This window comes from Cheilinus undulatus, linkage group 4 (assembly GCF_018320785.1).
Source record: "Cheilinus undulatus linkage group 4, ASM1832078v1, whole genome shotgun sequence".
NCBI lineage: Eukaryota > Metazoa > Chordata > Actinopteri > Labriformes > Labridae > Cheilinus > Cheilinus undulatus.
The window spans coordinates 53,963,298-53,982,634 of NC_054868.1; the positions used below are offsets into that span (position 1 = coordinate 53,963,298).

Sequence of the window (19,337 nt, forward strand, 5' to 3'; positions counted from 1 at the left end):
CAAATGTTTTTGAACAAACTTCATAATGATAACTATTATTTTTTAAAAAAATAAAAACCTCAAAATGCACTTTTCCACATGTTCCACATTATTAAGCAGGCCACAGGTTTCAGCAATATGGGAAAGAAAAAGGATCTCTGCTACCGAAAAGTGTCAAATAGTGTAATGCCTTGGACAAGGAATGAAAACATTCGATATTTCAGGAGAAATTAAGCATGATCATCATACTGTGAAGAAATTTGTTGCTGATTCAGAGCACAGACGGGTTTGTGCAGATAAAGACATAATGAGGAAGGTTTCTGACAGACAAATTCATCAGATTAAGGGAGCAGATGCTAAAATACCATTACAAAGCAGCAAACAGGTATTTGAAGCTGCTGGTGCCTCTGGAGTCCCACCAACCTCAAGGTGTAGGATCCTCCAGAGGCTTGCAGTCGTGTATAAACCTACTATTCAGCCCCCCCTAACCAATGCTCACAAGCAGAAACGGTTGCAGTGGGCCCAGAAATACATGAAGACTCATTTTCAAACAGTCTTGTTGACTGATGAGTGCCGTGCAACCCTGGATGGTCCAGATGGAGGAGTAGTGGATGGTTGGTGGATGGCCACCATGTCCCAACGAGGCCGGGACGTCAACAAGGAGGGGGCGGAGTCATGTTTGGGCTGGATTCATGAGGAGAGAGCTGGTAGGCCCCTTTAGGGTCCCTGAAGGTGTGAAAATGACCTTGACAGAGTATACAGAGTTTCTGACTGACCACTTTCTTCCATGGTACAAAAAGAAGAACCGTGCCTTCTGTAGCAAAATTTTCTTCATGCATGACAATGCACCATCTCATGCTGCAAAGAATCCCTCTGTGTCATTGGCTGCTATGGGCATAAAAGGAGAGAAACTCATGGTGTGGCCCCCATCCTCCCCTGACCTTTAACCCTATTGAGAACCTTTGGAGCATCCTCAAGCTAAAGATCTATGAGGGTCAGAACAGCAGCTCTGGGAGGATATTCTGACATCCTGCAAAGAAATTCAAGCAGAAACTCTCCAAAAACTCACAAGTTCAATGGATGCAAGAATAGTGAAGGTGATATCAAAGAAGGGCTCCTATGTTAACATGGAACTTGTCCTGTTCAGATGTTTTTGATTGAAATAGCTTTGATTTCAGTAAATATGACTTCCTAATGCTGTAGATTCAACAAATGACCATTTTCAGTTCTTTACAACCTATAAAATGTTTTAAAAAGCTGTTGTGCTTAATAATGTGGAACAGTGCATTCTGAGGTTTTTATTTTTTAAAAACAATTTTTGTCATTATGAAGTTTGTTCAAAAACATCTGAATTATGCTCTAATGGCTGATGACTTGAAAAATATTCTGACTGTCATTTGCACTAATATTTAGGAAAATCAGAGAAAAATATCATTTGCATAATAATGTGGAACGCAGTGTATACACTGAATCCAGTCACTTGTAGGGAGGTTTATTGAGGTTGAACTTAGAAGGAATGAAAGAGCTCTGACAGCAGGGAGACAAAACCAACACACAGCAAACTGGTGTCTGGTGTGAAAGCTTTTATGGCAGCAACAGCTGCAAGCAGCAAAACATACCGCCAATGTGAAACAGCGGTTACTATAGCAACGACAAAGAGCGTTCTAGTGATGTAATAGTACCAGTGTGGACCAAAACATGGCGGCCTGCTGGTGAGTTTATATGCTCAAATTTACTCTTATTGCAGATATCTAGGATATCTATTTACTTCAGTTTACATATGAGAGACACAATTATCTATCCAACAAGATGAACTTGTCTGATCCTGCAGGGTTCTTTTTAAAACCGGTGCATAGACCAATTCATGCAACATTTTTACTGATCTAGAACTCAATGGACCGATGCACTCAGATCTTTGACGTTAAGATTGGTTAGCCAATCAAGATCAGTTTATCTTTGCACCAATAATATAATTTATTTCTAATAAGGCAGGGAAATTCATTAAAATTTGGATTAAACTGAAATATGGCCTACTACAGTTTTCAAATTACAGAAAATGCAATACTTCTTCAACCTGAAATGATTTTTTTTTTTTTTTTTTTTTTGCTGCAGGCATGTTATGCTCTTCACATCATGCAAACATTCAGCCACTGCTTTCTTGTATGTTTTTCTAATTTCAAAAATTGAATGACCTAAAAATCAACTTCCTTTTAATGGAACTATTAATATAAAATTTGAGTCAAAGCAATTACAGTTAGATCTTTTTAAAGAACTGCTCAGCCCTAGTTTATCTATAAATGTGTTGATTTTAAGGTAGGATTTTTTTGTTGTTGTTGTTGTTTTTGTTTTTGATTTTATTTTTTTGTTTTTCTGAAAAATAGGAGAGAAACCTGATTGCAATATATTGAAAAAAACTGCAAATATATAATTTTCTGATATCACTCAGGTGAGATTAATATCTTATTAACAATTACAGTCAAAGTAGCTTCTAAAGCCTGTTTCTAATATGCTGCAGTGTCAGTAGTTGCAGTCACCTCTAAGAGGTGTCAAACGTATCAGGAAGTTATAGAATTAACAGCAGTAGCACCTTTTTTTATCTTTGAGTTGTTCCTCATTGCTGCAGATAACTTTTGTGTCCACACTCTGATGAGAGGACGATGCTAGAGAGGAGCCAGGTGAGGCAAACACCAACTTATCAAAGCAAATGAGTCACAAGTAAATGCTCAAGGTTATTTAAATTTACCGGTGGATGAACGTGTGGATAAATGTCTTTCCACTGGAATAACAATATTTGGGGTGGTAGATGAATTAATAATTGAGAAGAAGCAAAAACTGGCTATAGCTGTAAAACTGGAAACTTAAATGTGGTTTTGGAGCCGGCCTCTCGCTGGCTCAGGTTTTCAGCCCTGGAGGTTTCAGCTCAGTTAGATCAGTGATTATTTGTCTCCTTTTAATCTCATCAAACGCAGCAGTCACAGCAGAGGTAAGTGGACACTTTTAGTGTTTCTCAGGTTAAGTGCTGTTTTAAGGATAGTTCTGCCATCCACATGACTTTACGGTGCATCAGAATATTAATGTAAAATAAAAGAGAAGTAGTCATTTCTATATTTGATCTTTAGGATCATCAGCTGTCTATACATGCTAATAATGGAAAGGGGAAGTGTAGCAGGCCAGGTGTCACTAGTCTGTCTCAGCTTCAGACGAGTTTTCTTTCATGATAAAACCAACCAACGGCACTTTGAGTTAACTTTACTCATTTTTACAATTGATGTAATTTAAACAGACAGGGAGCAGCAGTAGATATGAGGTCAGCTGCAGCAGTGAGTGGATTTGTCGTCTTCCTTCTCTTCATGTCTGGTACGTATGCTTGAATTTCAGCTTTTCTAGTTTCAGGGGTATTTTATAAGACAGCTAACACTGATGTATTGATTGAATGTTGAGATGCCGTATGATGTAAACCTTAGTGTCCTGCAGCACCAAATGTTTGCATGCTGGTTGTTAGGTCTGTCGTTTACTGAATGTCTGAAATCACCAGTTTCCTTCATCTCTGTCTTCTGTATTTAAGACAACCCAGCTAACAGAAAACAATCAGAAAGCATGGTTGTTAGTAATATAATGCCAAATAATAACGCAGGAGAGACCAAAATGCAAACAAAGCAGGAAACAAGTCTCTTATGTTTAGTCGACTGCTCACACCGACAACCAGTCTCTGAACCGGCTAATAAATGGTGCTAAACATCGTATGTTTAGACATCTATTACCTTTAAATATATTCAACTCCTTCCTGAAAATAGTCACTGTGAACATTTCATAAATGCTTTACCCTGACCAACATTAACCTTTATCAACATCTCATTAAAAACCTTGGAGGCTAAGTTTTCACATTGACACTATATTGATTTTTATAAAACATCTTTGTGTCTCAAACTGACAGTGAAGAGTTTCACATTCTTGTTCTGCACTTTTCTCACACTTTTGACTACAGACAGACCCAACCAAGCTAACAGTTCTTCACATGACACACTCTTCACACCCTAAATGACAGTTTTTTGTTCTATGGTAATGAGGATGTGACGTTTTGACATCACTTCCCAGAGTTCACTGAACAACAGGGTTGACTGTGGTTTAGTGGATTGAGGGTTTGAGCCCCAGCTCCTGCAGTCATGTTGATGAGTCCTTGGACAAAACACCCAAACCCAAACTCTTAAATCTAATCTGTTTAGACTTGCTTTGGTTGATGTTGTCTCGTGAGAAAATGGACAGAAATGATTCCTTATCAGGGTAAATAATATATGTGAATATATGTCCCTGTAGGGCTTCCGTACCTTAAAGATAATGAAGTCTCCAGTGTTGTCATTTGTCTGGGATTAGTTTTTTGTGCTTTGTGTTGCAGTGGTGCAGGCTGAGGATGGCTGGGCAGTGACTTGCTCTCCTCCTCAGATTTGTGTCTTGAAAGGATCGACAGTGGAAATGAGCTGCACCTTCAGATATCCACTGATGATTAACGGACTGAAAACTACAGCTGAGAACACATTCTGGTTTACCCGTCTGCAGGGAAAGGAACCTTCAGATCTGAGGGCTTCCTCTGATTATGCAGGTCGAGTTCAGTATCACTGTGGTGGAAACAGGTGCACCATGAGAATAACAGACCTGAGAGAGAGCGACTCGGCTACGTACAAGTTTAGGTTAATAACAAACCACATAGGTGTGAGTTATACCGCTGAACGTGGAGTCTCTTTGACTGTATCAGGTAAGATTTTACTGACTTTTCTGAAGGCTTGTTTGTTGTTGATTATTGGCATGCATACACTGACAGTAACGTAAAAATGTTTCTTGACAAATTCAGCTATCCAGGTCAAGATGGACAAAACTAAACCATGTTGGTCAGACCCCTGCTCATGGTCACAGCTTAAGTGTGTCAGCAGATGTCATCTATCTGGTCAAACATCCTTCATTTGGTATGAAAATGAAAAGAAAGTTCTGAAAGAAAAGAGTCAGTCATGGAAAGAATACTTTTATTCTGCAGAAAGTTATTCGTGTGCTGTTCAGGGACTCGAGGACTCCCCATCACCTTCAGTGTGTGAGTTTATTCCCCAGGCTTTGACTAGATGACATGAATATATTTGATACTCTGGATTTAGACTGTTTTCCTTACAATGCCAACCTCATTCAGATAAATGTGTTTATTTTCAGGTGGCCATGGTCATTCATGTCACAGAGTGACTTATGCTGACAGAAGAATCTGTGCCTTCAGAGGCTCATCAGTGGAGATTTCTTCTACTTTTAACAGTTATGAGAATACCACATCAAAATTCTGGTTCAGGACTGACAGAAGCTTCCAGCATTTTGGTGAACGGCCTGAGGATTCAGGTCGTATTCAAGTCTTTGAAACACAGAAAGGACGCTCCACTTTGAGGATCTCTGACCTGAGAGAGGCCGATTCTGCAGAATATCGCTTCAAATTCACAACAACACATATTGAATGGCAAAGCAGATTTCCTGGAACGACTCTGACTGTCAGAGGTACTGATGAACACTAATATACCACTTTTATAGACACTTTTTACCGACTGAGTTTAAAGACAAGCATCAACACTGGTATCTGACATAACAAATGAAAATGTTGAAGTCATTGTCACTCCCAGCTGTCACCAGTACGAGCTTTCAGCCACTCAGCAGCTGGACCCACAGTGACTTACACTGTCTGTGACGTCACATGCATTTATCTGCGAATTAATCTAAGAAACTAATTAGAGGTTTTATGATTTAAACCTGTAGTGCTCAAATCAAAAAGAATCAGTTTCTTTTGTAAATATTTAAACAGTTTCATAACAGTTTATTATGGGCTGTGAAATCCACTATGTCCACGGCTCGTTTTAGATTGCACCTTGCTCCTCTGGCTAACAGGTGGTGATGTTATACAAGCAACTCTTTATGCCACTGACAGCTTATTAAATCAAACTTTTCTCTTTGAACAGATCCAGATTTACAGGTGCAGGTGATCAAGTCTTCTAGCGGTCCAAAGCTGATTTGTCACAGCAGCTGTATTCAAGGTGGTCGCTCTCCCTTCACTTGGTTTAAGAATGGAACCAAAATAATGGAGCAAACATCTTCATCTTATAGAGGCTCTGTCGACCCTGCAGGCGTTTACTCCTGCTCTTATGAGGATTATCGCTCTCCTTCAGTGTGTGAGTCAGTGCTACTTTGTTCAGAACAAAACTGATAGGATGGAAACTTTGATGTAATCAATACTTTTACTAATACAGTGTATTACTAATTTACATAATGAAGCTCAGTGTTAGTTCATGCAGGGTAGGTAGTCATTCACCCAGCCATGATCAGCTGACAGCCAGCTGATCCCATTTATCTCCTTTTTCAACACAGCGGTCCATTTAAATGTGACGTACTTCTCACTAATCCCTGCTTGCATTAATGCTGATGCCTCCACCCCAGCCTCCTCCTTTACAGCATAAAGCTTGTTACACCCTCATATTCAGATTCATGCTACTATGGATTAATGGCTTTTTTTTTTTTTTTTAAGATTTATTTTTGGCCTCTTTGCCTTTATTTGATAGGACAGTGGATAGAGTCAGAAAGGGGGGAGAGAGCGGGGAGAGACATGCAGGAAATAGTGCCATGGGCCGCATTCGAACCCGGGTCGCCTGTGTATATGGCGTGCGCCTTAACCACTCGACTGCCGGCGCGCCAGGATTAATGGCTTTTGAACTAATTTGATTGTTTTCCGTACACATTGTCATTAATGTATCTATCTATATGGGGGTTTCTAGCCATGCACTCCCTGGAGAGTCAGAGCCGCTGCTTGACAAACCCAGGGAGCATCTTTGGAGTAGATCCTTCTCTGGCAAGTAAAACTGTAGATTCATTTTACAGTAAAATGGTAAAATGTACATTGCTTAAAAAATGTATTAGACCACCCTAACCCTAACCAAAGTAAGGTTTATGCCACAGCTGCCCTAAATTAACAGCATTGGTAATTATTATTAATAATAATAATAATAATAAGACATTTTATTTGGAGGTGCCCTCAAGTCACCCAAGGTCACCTTACATAAAGCATAATAAAACATCATTACAACATCAACATAAAAGACAAGTGAAGTGCACAGTGTCCAGTTAGAGGGCATATGCCAGTTTGAACAGGATTTGAATGAAGTGATGGAGTCTGACTGTCTTATGTGTGGGGGGAGGGAGTTCCAGAGTCTGGGTGCTGAGCAGCTGAAGGCTCGGGCACCCGTGGTAGTGAGGCGTGACGTGGGGATGGTTAGTAGTCCAGCAGAGGTTGAGCGGAGGGTGCAGGAGGAAGTGTATTCATGAAAGAGGTCACAGAGGTAAGTGGGGGCTAGGTGGTGGAGAGCTTTATAGGTGAGGAGAAGGTTTTTATAGTGGATGCGGTATTGTACAGGGAGAACAGCGGTGATGTGGTCAGAGGATTTGGTGCGGGCAATGATCCGGGCGGCCGAGTTCTGAATGATTTGCAGTCTGTTGATGAGTTTGGCAGGGAGTCCGGTGAGGAGGGCGTTGCAGCAGTCGAGGCGGGATGTGACAAGTGAGTGAACCAGTATTTCGGTGCTGGGTTGAGATAGCGATGGGCGGAGTCTGGAGATGTTGCGGAGGTGGAAGAAAGCAGTCCGGGTGATGTTTTGAATATGAGGTGCAAATGAGAGGGTGCCGTCCAAGATGATGCCGAGGCTCTTGACTTGGGGGGAGAAGGGTACAGGGAATCCGTCAATGATGATGGGTGGAGCTGAGGTGTGCTGTGATTTGGTGAGGGTGGATTTGGAGCCGATGAGCAGGGCCTCGGTTTTATTGCTGTTGAGATTCAGGAAGTTCCTGCTCATCCAGCTCCGGATGTCTTCAAGGCAGATGATGAGGGAGGTGGGAGGGATGGCAACGGTGGGTTTGGAGGAGATGTAGACCTGTGTGTCATCGGCGTAGCAGTGAAAATGGATCCCATGGTGATGGAGGTGTGTGCCTAGGGGAAGGAGGTAAATGATGAAAAGAAGTGGACCCAAGACTGACCCCTGGGGGACATCCAGTGAAACACCCGAACACCCAGACTTCTGGTTCCCTAGTTGTACGAATTGTTGGCGGTCGGTGGGGTATGATGTGAACCAGGAGAGGGCAGCACCAGTGATGCCAGTGCCAGCCAGGCGGTCCAGGAGCAGTGGGTGAGAAATGTTGTCGAATGCTGCGCTGAGGTCGAGGAGGATGTGAATGGTAAGTAGTCTGGAGTCAGCTGCACAGAGAAGGTCGTTGGTGATTTTGACCAGGGCAGTTTCAGTGCTGTGCTTGCAAAAAATATATTCGATAAAGTACAAGGATGCAGTAACACTTTATCCCATGTTATATAATTTTGTTAGGATAGTCTAAGTGACATTTTAGTATCACTCAGTCTTCTCCATTATCTTCTCCAGATGCTCCAACAGCTCCTACAGTGTTGATGATTCCCACTGGTGACATTATGAAGAACAGCTCAGTGACTCTGAACTGTAGCAGTGATGCTAACCCTCCACCTAAATACACCTGGTACAAGAGGAACCAATCACTGCTCAGAGGATTACAGCTTTACCTCGACTCCGTCCAGTCCTCTGACTCTGCAGAATATTACTGTGTAGTTGACAATAATCTGGGAAGGAGGACATCTGAACATGTTTTTGTTGATGTGAAATGTAAGTAAACCTACGTTTCAGTCTGCCTGTATGTTGCCTGTGCCTGAAATGGGTGGTCTGTGGATTACGTCTGCTCTCCTTGCATTCAGAGTTCCAGTAGAAGTTGAAATGGTTTTCTCCTAAATTGCTTCCACTGCTGCATCAGTGGTATCACACCTCCTTAAAAATGTCAGATTCAGCACAGCAGCCCACCTTGAGTTATGACTGTCTACCAATCTTGTCTTCCAGATGGTCCACAGACTGCTATTTTGACCTTGAATCCTTCAGCAGAGGTCGCAGAGGGCCTTCCTTTGACTCTTACCTGTAGCAGTGATGCTAACCCTGCAGCTACATACACGTGGTACAAGGCAAACCAAATACTGGGACAAGGGCTGGTAAACATTTATGATTTCACCTCACTCAGCTCTGAAGACAAAGGGATCTACTCCTGCAAGTCTGAGAATCAATGTGGACATGTCAGCTCTGCTCCTCTATTTTTAGATGTTCAGTGTGAGTACAAAACATCAGAATATTCACATGCTTCCTGTGGCATCTCTGTTTTTACTCAACAAGTTAATTCTAGATCATGAACACTTAGCACGCTGAGATAAACACAGACTTTGGCCATATCTAAAGATAGTTTAATGATCCAAGCAACAAATCTAAATTCAACACCAAGACCTGTAAATATGAACGTAACCAAAGAGAACTAATTTGTATGTCCTCATCCAGATGCTCCAAAGCCTCCCTCTGTGTCAGCGAGTCCCTCTGCTGAGATAGTGGAGGGCAGAGCCGTGACCCTCATGTGTAGCAGTGATGCTAACCCAGCAGCTAATTACACCTGGTACAAGGAGAATGAAGACTCACCTCTAGCTTCAGGACAGATCTTCACCATCACTGACTTCAGTGCTAATCACAGTGGGAATTACTACTGTGAAGCCCTGAACACAAGAGGGCGCCATAACTCCACCTTCACTCTGACTGTTGTGGCAGGTATGTTGTTCACTTTCACCTGCAGGTGAGTTTTACAGCTGAACTTGTGAAGTTGTATGTGACTGTGAACTGGATAGCTGACCAGTGTTATGTGGCTTACCCCTAATTCTCCCACTGAGCGTCTGAATTTCCCATGTCATTATCAGATAAAAGGACAGCAGCAGCTGTAGGAACAGTAACTGCATTTCTCCTGGTTATCGTTCTCCTTTTTGTCTTCCTTTGCATCAGGTAAGGTATTAATGTTTCCTTTAATGCATCCTTAAGTTTGTAATAAAATCCCCAAATGTTAAAGTTTATGATTTCACGCACTAATCTTCCCATGTAGGAGAAAACAACTCAAACAACAATCAACCACCAGAGAGAGACGTGACAACGGAGCACAGGTGAGGTTCCTCGATTGGGGCTAGCACTCGTCCTTGCCCCCCCACTCCTATACTTTTGAGGAAATCAGAAAGAAAAGAACAGATGAGTTTAGTGGGTTTTATCAAACCTAATTTGGCCCCCAACTGACAATATTCCTCCTCCAGATGCACTTGTTTAAACCTCTAGCAATATTGAACAAACTGACAGCTCTCTAGGTCATAAAATGCTGCTCTAAACCCTCTACATCCCACTACTACTGGATGAAAAATATTTTCCATCTTTACTGTTCAGCTTTTGCTCCTAATTCTGCATATCTAAGTGTGTCATACACTTCCTCCACTGAATCCTTCCAGGTAATCTCTAGTTCTATTAAATTAACAACTGCCAACTTGCAGACCATAGCAATATGTCAGGCCTCAGATGGGCTCTATGCACGGCAGGGGGTGGCGTATTTCTGGTGGAAAATAAGACCGGTTCTCAACTTCCACCTAACGATATGTGCTAGGCCAAAACAGAATCTAAACCCTCCTATACTGCCTTAATTTGTCCGTTTCGTTGGGTTTTTTTGTTTCGATTGATGTTTGTGTTTACTCCACCATCATCTCTTGGCATCCAAACATGCTAAAATGATGTTTCAAAAACAGGTTTAAAGCACTTCTGGACATCGTTGCTGCGTGCTGCAATGCAGATCTTCAGCTAAATGTAACTCGTCATTGACAGTCAGCTCAGGTAACTCATGCAAACGGCGAGTAAACCGCAACGATTTTGCCATCATACCCCATTCTCTTCTCCCGACTGGAAGTGTGGGAGCAGTCTAATGCCAAATGCGGAAGCAGTTCGTGCATAGAGCCCATTGGTGCAAACTATCACCTGTGCAAATACAAGTCCACCACCCACCCCCCCATCCAGGTAAAGCCCCCTTTAACTGGCCTGAATGAGGACTTCCTAAATACTTTCCTCCTTAAGTTTCTCTTCCACACAACCAAACTGAACTCCTGCACTCTCTTCCTGTTTATATTTACCTGGTACCCTCTCCACACCAGTCTGAGCCTCACTAACCTGGCTGCCAATACCAGGAGAGTCTGGAGATGTTTTACATCTGCAAATACTGTGAATAGGTTAAACAGGGGGGATAGCTCATTCCTTGAATTTTGGGACCTCTGCCTGTGATCAGAAGGTATTAAAACAGCAGAACTCATTTCAAGACTCAGGATCACATGCAGTTGTCTCAGAAATGTAAGTTTCATTCACCCCCCCCCCCCCCCCCCGGAAGTATAAATACATGGGGATGTATGTAAATAGAACTGAGACAATCGATACTTAATAGGTATTTTAATTTTAAGATCATGTTCACTGCATCAAAATGCAGTACACTTAAGTTCTGTGTGTTTTATCAGTCAAGAACAGGTCCAGTGTATAACAACCTGTCAGCTGTAGCTCAGAGACAACCACCAGAACAGCAGGACCCCCTTCACAATGCAAGCATCATTTTCTTTCAGGACCAGGTGGATGTTGTCTATGCAAGTGTCAGACCAGCTCACAGACGAGCACAGAACAGGAGCACAGAGGATGAAGTTGAATATGCAAGTGTCAGAATTCAAACTGCCAGCAGACTTCCAAGGTGAGCATCTCCTACAGAATCAGAATTTTGAATCATAATCACTGTTCTTAATGCTTTGTTTTTCCTTTAACAGGACAAATCAAGAGGCTGGAGATGATTCCTTTGCCCTCTACAGTACAGTCAAACCCAGATAAACACAAGCACTTGGATCTTTTTTCTCTGATGCCTTATTTTGGACTTTTCATGCCTTTATTGAAAACACAGGACAATGGACTGAGTTGGAGACTGGGGCGAGAGAGAGTGGGGGATGGCATGCTGGGTACAGATTTGAACCTGGGCAGTCCACTTTGAGAACAGCTTCTGTAAATGGAGGGGGGTCTGCAGCACAGACATGAACACTAGACTACCAGTACCCCAACATTCCCTTTTTGAAAGTTGTTCGCAATCTAGAAGTTTAAAATAATGTGTCTCTCTGCAAAAATGACTACTGAGGCACAAGGACAGAATTCAGTTGTACAATTTGTTTGCCATCCATCCATTATCCATCCATCCATCCATCCATCCATCCATCCATCCATCTTCTTCCGCTTATCCGAGATCGGGTCGCAGGGGCAGCAGCCTAAGCAGGGAGACCCAGACTTCCCTCTCCCCAGCCACTTCGTCCAGCTCTTCCTGGGGGATCCCAAGGTGTTCCCAGGCCAGCCGAGTGACATAGTCTCTCCAGCGTGTCCTAGGTCTTCCCCGGGGTCTCCTCCCAGTGGGACTTGCCCAGAACACCTCACCTGGGAGGCGTCCGGGAGGCATCCGGACCAGATGCCCGAGCCACCTCATCTGGCTCCTCTCAACACGGAGGAGCAGCGGCTCTACTCTGAGTCTCTCCCGAATGGCCGAGCTTCTCACCCTATCTCTAAGGGAGAGCCAAGACACCCTGCGAAGGAAACTCATTTCAGCTGCCTGTATCCGTGATCTTGTTCTTTCGGTCACGACCCACAGCTCATGACCATAGGTGAGGATGGGAACGTAGATCGACCGGTAAATCGAGAGCTTCGCCTTTCGACTCAGCTCAACCCAGCCCCAACCCAGAGAGGGCATTCCACCCTTTTCCGACTGAGGACCATGACCTCAGATTTGGAGGTGCTGATTCTCATCCCAGCTGCTTCACACTTGGTTGCGAACCGTTCGAGTGAGAGCTGAAGGTCACGGCCTGATGAAGCCAACAGAACCACATCATCCGCAAAAAGCAGAGACCCAATTCCGAGGCCACCAAACCGGACCCCCTCAACGCCCTAGCTACGCCTAGAAATTCTGTCCATGAAAGTTATGAACAGAACCGGTGATAAAGGGCAGCCCTGGCAGAGTCCAACACGCACCGGAAACGAGTCCGACTTACTTCCGGCAATGCGGACCAATCTCTGACACGTACACGTACCAGTCATACAGGGACCAAACTGCCCTTATCAGTTGATTAAGTATGATTATAATAATTGTAATTAATTAATCATTTTATTAAGATTTTAGATCAGAAGACAATTCAATTGAGAGTGTTAATTTTATTTATTTATTTATTTTCATTGTTTACCAGAATGGCACTTAACTGTTTTTGCAAATTAACTCATCATTTTTGGTCCTTACCTCCAGTCCTCATCATGTATAGTAAATGTGAATCAGTTTTCATAATTTTAATTTTTCACCAGACTCTGACATCCATAGAAAACACCCAAAGTAGTTTTAGCTGAAATAGTTAAATCCCCTGGCCTACAGTCACTGATATATCCTATCAGTTCAAACAAGGTCATTATCTCCCACAATGCCTCTCTGCAAACATTGAAAAATGGTGAACTTTGGCAAAAAAAAAAAATTATGAGCAAATATTTTTACCTCTGAATGAATTACAGAGGAATTAACAGGATTTCTTAATTCCAATCCAATCCAGATTTATTTATTAAGCACATTTAAAAACAACAAAATGCTGACCAAAGTGCTGTACAGTAAAAATTAAAAACAATAAAACAAACAATAAAGCACAGACACAGGACAGAAGTAAAAATGGGAGGACATAAATGGATCAGTTAAAACAGAGGGGATTAAAAGCCACAATCTCAAGCAGAGCCTAAAGCCAGGGAGTAAAAGTGCGTTTTTAAGTTTGATTTAAAGACAGGCAGAGAGGGGGACAGTCGAACATGAAGAGGTGCAGCTACTGAGAAGGCTCAGTCACCCCTGAGCTTCAACCTTGACCTTGGGACGGTCAGAAGACACTGATCAGAGGATCTGAGAGTCCGAGATAAAACATGGGGTTTTAAAAGGTCAGAACAATAGGGAGGAGCTGCCCGTTTAGAGACTTAAAAGTTAACAACAAAATTTTAAAATCAATCCTAAAACGCACAGGAAGCCAGTGAAGAGATGCTAAAATGGGGGAAATGTGGTCAAGTTTACGTTGACCAGTTAAAACACGAGCTGCAGCGTTTCGAACAAGCTGTAAACGATTAAGAGAGGTTTGGCTGGCACCAAAATAAAGTGCATTACAATAATCTAGACGAGTTGTGATAAAAGCATGCATAACCTCAAAATCATTAAAAGATAAAAAGGACTTGACCTTGGATAAAAGACAAAGATGATAAAAACTGGATTTTACATCTGCATTTATCTGTAGATAAATTTTAAAATCTTTGTCCATTATCACCCCCAAATTTTTAGCAGAGCCTTTGAGATAAGGCTCCAGAGAGGACAGATCCACACTGGGGCTGGTACAGCCGCCATGGGGTCCAAAGACAATGACTTCAGTCTTGTCCTCATTTAGCTTAAGAAAATTGAGAGCCATCCAGGCTTTAATGTCTCTGAGACAGTCCAGCAGTGGGCCCAAGGCGTTGGAAGCTCTGGTTTTCAAGGGTAAATAAAGCTGCGTATCGTCAGCGTAGAGATGAAATGAAATGTCATATTTTTTAAAAATAAACCCCAGGGAGAGCATATATAAAGAAAATAGAACTGGGCCAAGTATGGAGCCTTGGGGCACACCACATAGGCATCACCAAGGCTGACAGAGAAGCTCCTGTCAGCCAGGTAGGACCTAAACCACTCTAGGGCAATATCTTTGATCCCCACCCAGTGCTCAACACGTGAAATTAAAATGCTATGATCCACAGTGTCAAAAGCCGCAGAGAGATCTAAAAGCATTTCTGTATTGTAGTGGCAGTAGAATGAAAATAAGTGGCTTTAACCCTAGCGTCCCTGTAATTTTTAGCTCCATCTGTCCCTGTTTGTCCAGAAAACAGACATGCAGAAAGGTGTTAATAAAATAATCACTTTTCAATTTTTTTTTTTACTTTCACTGCTCAAGATCTCTTCAACAACTTCAACCCTGACTACTAAATTTTTATGCCACAGCAAAGAAACAGTTGCTATGAGCTGTTTTGGTGCCACAGGCACACAGTCAAAAAACGAGTTTTTATTGGAAGTCTGTGTCCAATTTCAGACAAACAAGGATGGATGGAGCTATTTCATGTCAATTGATTTCTATGGGCAACACGTTTCTTCTGTTTTGTTTTTTTTTTTGTTTGTTTGTTTGTTTGTTTTGTTTTTTTTATTTAAAGAAAAATGATAACTTTGGCCAAATTTGATGCCTCAATCTATAAAAATGTGACTATCAACTCAAAAAAAAAATTATGATAAAAATGATGAATGTCCTCAAAATGGATATAGTAGGATCAGCAGGCTAATGGTAGTCAATGAGGCCTAAAAGGGCTTTAGGAGGGAGAGTGTGAGCATTAATGTCCACACAGTGGAAAATTCTGTCAACACAATGAATAATGAAATTTCGAAAATTCATTAAAAAATGAACAACTTTGTCAAATATCATCATCTTAGCATGACAACTGCCAAAGTAAGAGCAAAAATACCATCAAAAAGCCCTAACAGGCTCCAGGAGGGCCTGACAGTCAATAATTTGGTGAAAGTAAGAACAAGTTGCTTCTACGATCGTTTAAAAAACCTACTTTTGGTTTTGGAGAAACAAGCTGCTGATTTTGTTTGTTTGTTTGTTTTTTTGTTTGCATGATCATTTTTGGAGAGCATTGTTTCTGTGGAGCAGTGGAAATCCTGATTCCTAAGGAGAAGGAGTCCTCAGACCTGAGCCAGCTTTGTACCATCTCCCTCCTGAATCTGGAGGGGAGGATTTTCTCTGGTACCAGAGGTTAGTTATGTAGACATGGGTAGATGATCAGACACAACAGTGCAGGAGGGCAGGGATCTGCAGGGATCTACAGGAATCTACAGGGATCTGCAGGGATCTACAGGAATCTACAGGGATCTGCAGGGATCTAGAGGGATCTGCAGGGATCTGCAGGGATCTACAGGAATCTACAGGAATCTAGAGGGATCTGCAGGGATCTACAGGAATCTACAGGGATCTACAGGAATCTAGAGGGATCTGCAGGGATCTACAGGAATCTACAGGGATCTGCAGGGATCTAGAGGGATCTGCAGGGATCTGCAGGGATCTACAGGAATCTAGAGGGATCTGCAGGGATCTACAGGAATCTACAGGGATCTGCAGGGATCTACAGGAATCTACAGGGATCTGCAGGGATCTAGAGGGATCTGCAGGGATCTGCAGGGATCTACAGGAATCTACAGGAATCTAGAGGGATCTGCAGGGATCTACAGGAATCTACAGGGATCTGCAGGGATCTACAGGAATCTACAGGGATCTAGAGGGATCTGCAGGGACCTACAGGGATCTGCAGGGACCTACAGGGACCTACAGGGATGTGCAGGGTGCAACAAACACAGAAATGAGGGATCCACACATACATTAGGGATTTTTAGGTTAGGATCCTCTTCAGTGAGCACTGATGTTTGACGTTTTTGTCTTTTTAGTCTGCAAAACAAAAGATGAACAGAGATAATATATATAAAACACTGAGGGGATGATCACAGCAGAACATAAAATCAAAAAGGTGGAGGAGCTTAAGGGTTGAAATTATTGTGAACAAAATTTCATTGCTTTGTGTACTTTTTCTGTCTTTTGTATTCCTAACTGTAATGTTGGGTTTATTTTGTCTCTAGTCCTTCATGTTTGCAGATTTATTGCAGTAGGTGCAGAACAAACTCTGCTTCCTTCAAACTTTCTCCTGCAATAAAAACAGTTTCAGAAAATTAAAACGCCTTTGTTTCACCTTTCTTACTTCAATAAACAGGAGGAAATCATTCTTATTGATGGTATGTTTTTGCTGATAAGGAGTAGTAAACAGGACTATAAATATCAGTTAATAATAAATATAATAAACACTGACTCTGTTCACATTCTCCCATCAGGAGAGCAGAAAATGTGGGCTATCACACACCTGCCGACCCGCCTACGACCTTGCGTGATCACATGACTTCAGAAACAAACAAACAAACATGGATGTCTGTCGATACTGTCTTGCTGTCTCTCCACAACAGGCTGTCCTGGCGTGTGAAGCAAAAATCATAAAACAAGGGAAAGACTCAGGAAATCCTGGCTGGAATTAAGTTAAAGCCGTGTTCATGGTTGCGAGCGGTCAAAGTACGTCTGATCCGTCTGGTGATGCTACCCTGTCTGCTCGTTCTCATTGGTTGTTGTGGGTACTTCGTCAGAGGCACTACGACCTAAAATCATAAATATCAGTTTTATTGTATCAATTTTAGCCTGGGTCTTTCTCTTGTTTTATGATGTTTGCTCCACCTGTAACTCATGCCAGGGCAATCTGTTGTGGAGAGACAGCAAGACGGTATCGACAGACATCCGTGTTTTGTTTTTTCTGAAGTCACGTGATCACGCGAGGTCGTAGGCAGGTCGGCAGGTGTGTGGTCTCCAGTGATCTGACAGTCTGGCTGAGTTGTCGTGTGTGCGTTCAGAGGATTAGACATGAAAAATCTTTGGAAATTGTCCTGAAGTCTGGGGTCTCCCACGGTTTCAAAATCATTTCAGATTTAAAAATTGTCATGTGTGGCCGCCCTAAGGGACGATTGTCAAATAATTTAAGTATGATGACAGAAAAAACTTAGAATGATTCAGTCTACTAAATCTATCACATTTGGGGCTGGTTAGCTCGGGGTTATATGGAGCTAAATCCATGCTTAAGGTTTGTTAATTAAAAATATTTATATTTAATTGAAAAAATACATTTGAAGTTAAGAGTTAATGGTTTGATCCTAATCTAAAAAAGACTGAACTGAAACTAAAAATAAGTGGGACACAAAGTTTCTTTAAGTATGGGTGATAAACAGAATAATCTGACATTTTAAATGTTTTAATACATAAATAATTGCCAAGAGTTGTCTAAAACAGCTGTTAAAAGCTAACTTTGTCCTCAGCATCCCTTTACTTACAGCTAATTAGATGAATACAGTGTACAGAAAGTGTTGAGTCAAAAATCTCAAAATACCCATTTTTCCTGAAGGCAACATAATTGTGGAAGGCTCTGAGCTTTCTTTGCTAGGCCTCTCTGTCACAATTCCTCACCCTTCTCAGCTGAGGCCACGCCCCCACGCCAGAACAGGACCAGAAGTTTAAACCTAAAAAAATCATCTGGAAAAGAAAAGAAAAATCTGAACCAAAAGAGGATTTGAGCGTGAAAGAAACAGATTTGAATCTGAAAATATTAAACCTGTAACAGAAAAAAGTAACACCTCAAATGTGAAAATATATTTAAGAGTGGAAAATGAAAATAAATGATTTTATTAAAATATTTACAGAGCTGAATCATAATTATATTTAAATTGACAAAAGCTTTGCTTATGCTTATTTTTTGTTTCAGTATAGTGTTTTTATTTTTTTAATTCAGGATCAAACCATACACTTTCAGTTTCAAACTTATTTTTTCAATGAAATATATATTTAATTAATAATAACTTTTTTTTACATACACGTAGATGGCGTAGCTTTCCTTACTGCTCTTCCTCTTCTTCCCGCCTTTAGCGGCGCTCTCTGTCACCGCCTTCTTAGAGCCCTTCTTCGGGGCGGGCTTCGGAGGGTCCGCCATTTTTTGTGGAGGTTTATTCAACGCTCATCAAACGGCAGGAACTCCTGATTTTATAGACTCTGTATGCTAAGACTACTGTATCACCTCCCTGCTATGATTGGCTATACTGTGCCATCTCCCATCTGTGATTGGCTGATCTGCTCAGAGGACTCGAGGTGGTCTCACTGCTGAAGTTCTTCGGCGAAAACAGACAAACTTCCTACGAAGTAAAAGACCTCGCTGTTATCTTCAGGGATTTAAAATACTTTATTCATGAATGGACAGTTTTTACAAGCTTCTAAACCTCATATACTGTATACCCCGTTTTAACATTCATCTGTGTTGTAGAGTTTAGGTTCTAAATGTTAGATTATAACCCACATTCCAAAAAGTTGGGACGCTGTGTGAAATGTAAATTAAAACAAGTCAATGATTGTTAAATCTCATATATTCATATTTGATTCACAATAGAACAGAAACATTTCAGACGATTAGCTGAGACATTTTAACATTTTAGGAAAAATATTAGCTCATTTAGAATTTGATGGCAGCAGCATACTAGTGCATCTCAAAAAATTAGAGTATCATGAAAAAGTTCAATATTTTTTGTCTCTCTTTTCTGAAAGTGAAACCCATAAATTATGTAGACTTTTTACACATAGAGTGAAATATTTTAAGCCTTTATTTCTTAAAATGTTGATGATTATGGCTTGCAGATCAGAAAACCCAAAATTCTGTATCTCAGAAAATTAGAATATTACATAAGATCAATAAAAAAAGGATATTTTTAAC

The 19,337-nt window shown here is 41.5% G+C and overlaps 1 protein-coding gene across 1 annotated transcript; it reads left to right on the forward strand.

The window, feature by feature from the left end:
• The first annotated feature begins 6,034 nt into the window (after positions 1-6,034).
• On the forward strand, positions 6,035-9,670 carry LOC121507819 (B-cell receptor CD22-like). The gene is made up of 4 exons (XM_041784159.1): positions 6,035-6,167; positions 8,415-8,669; positions 8,898-9,116; positions 9,381-9,670. The coding sequence occupies exons 1-4, from the start codon at positions 6,077-6,079 to the stop codon at positions 9,668-9,670; spliced, it is 855 nt and encodes a 284-aa protein (XP_041640093.1). The 5' UTR covers positions 6,035-6,076.
• The last annotated feature ends 9,667 nt before the right edge of the window (positions 9,671-19,337 follow it).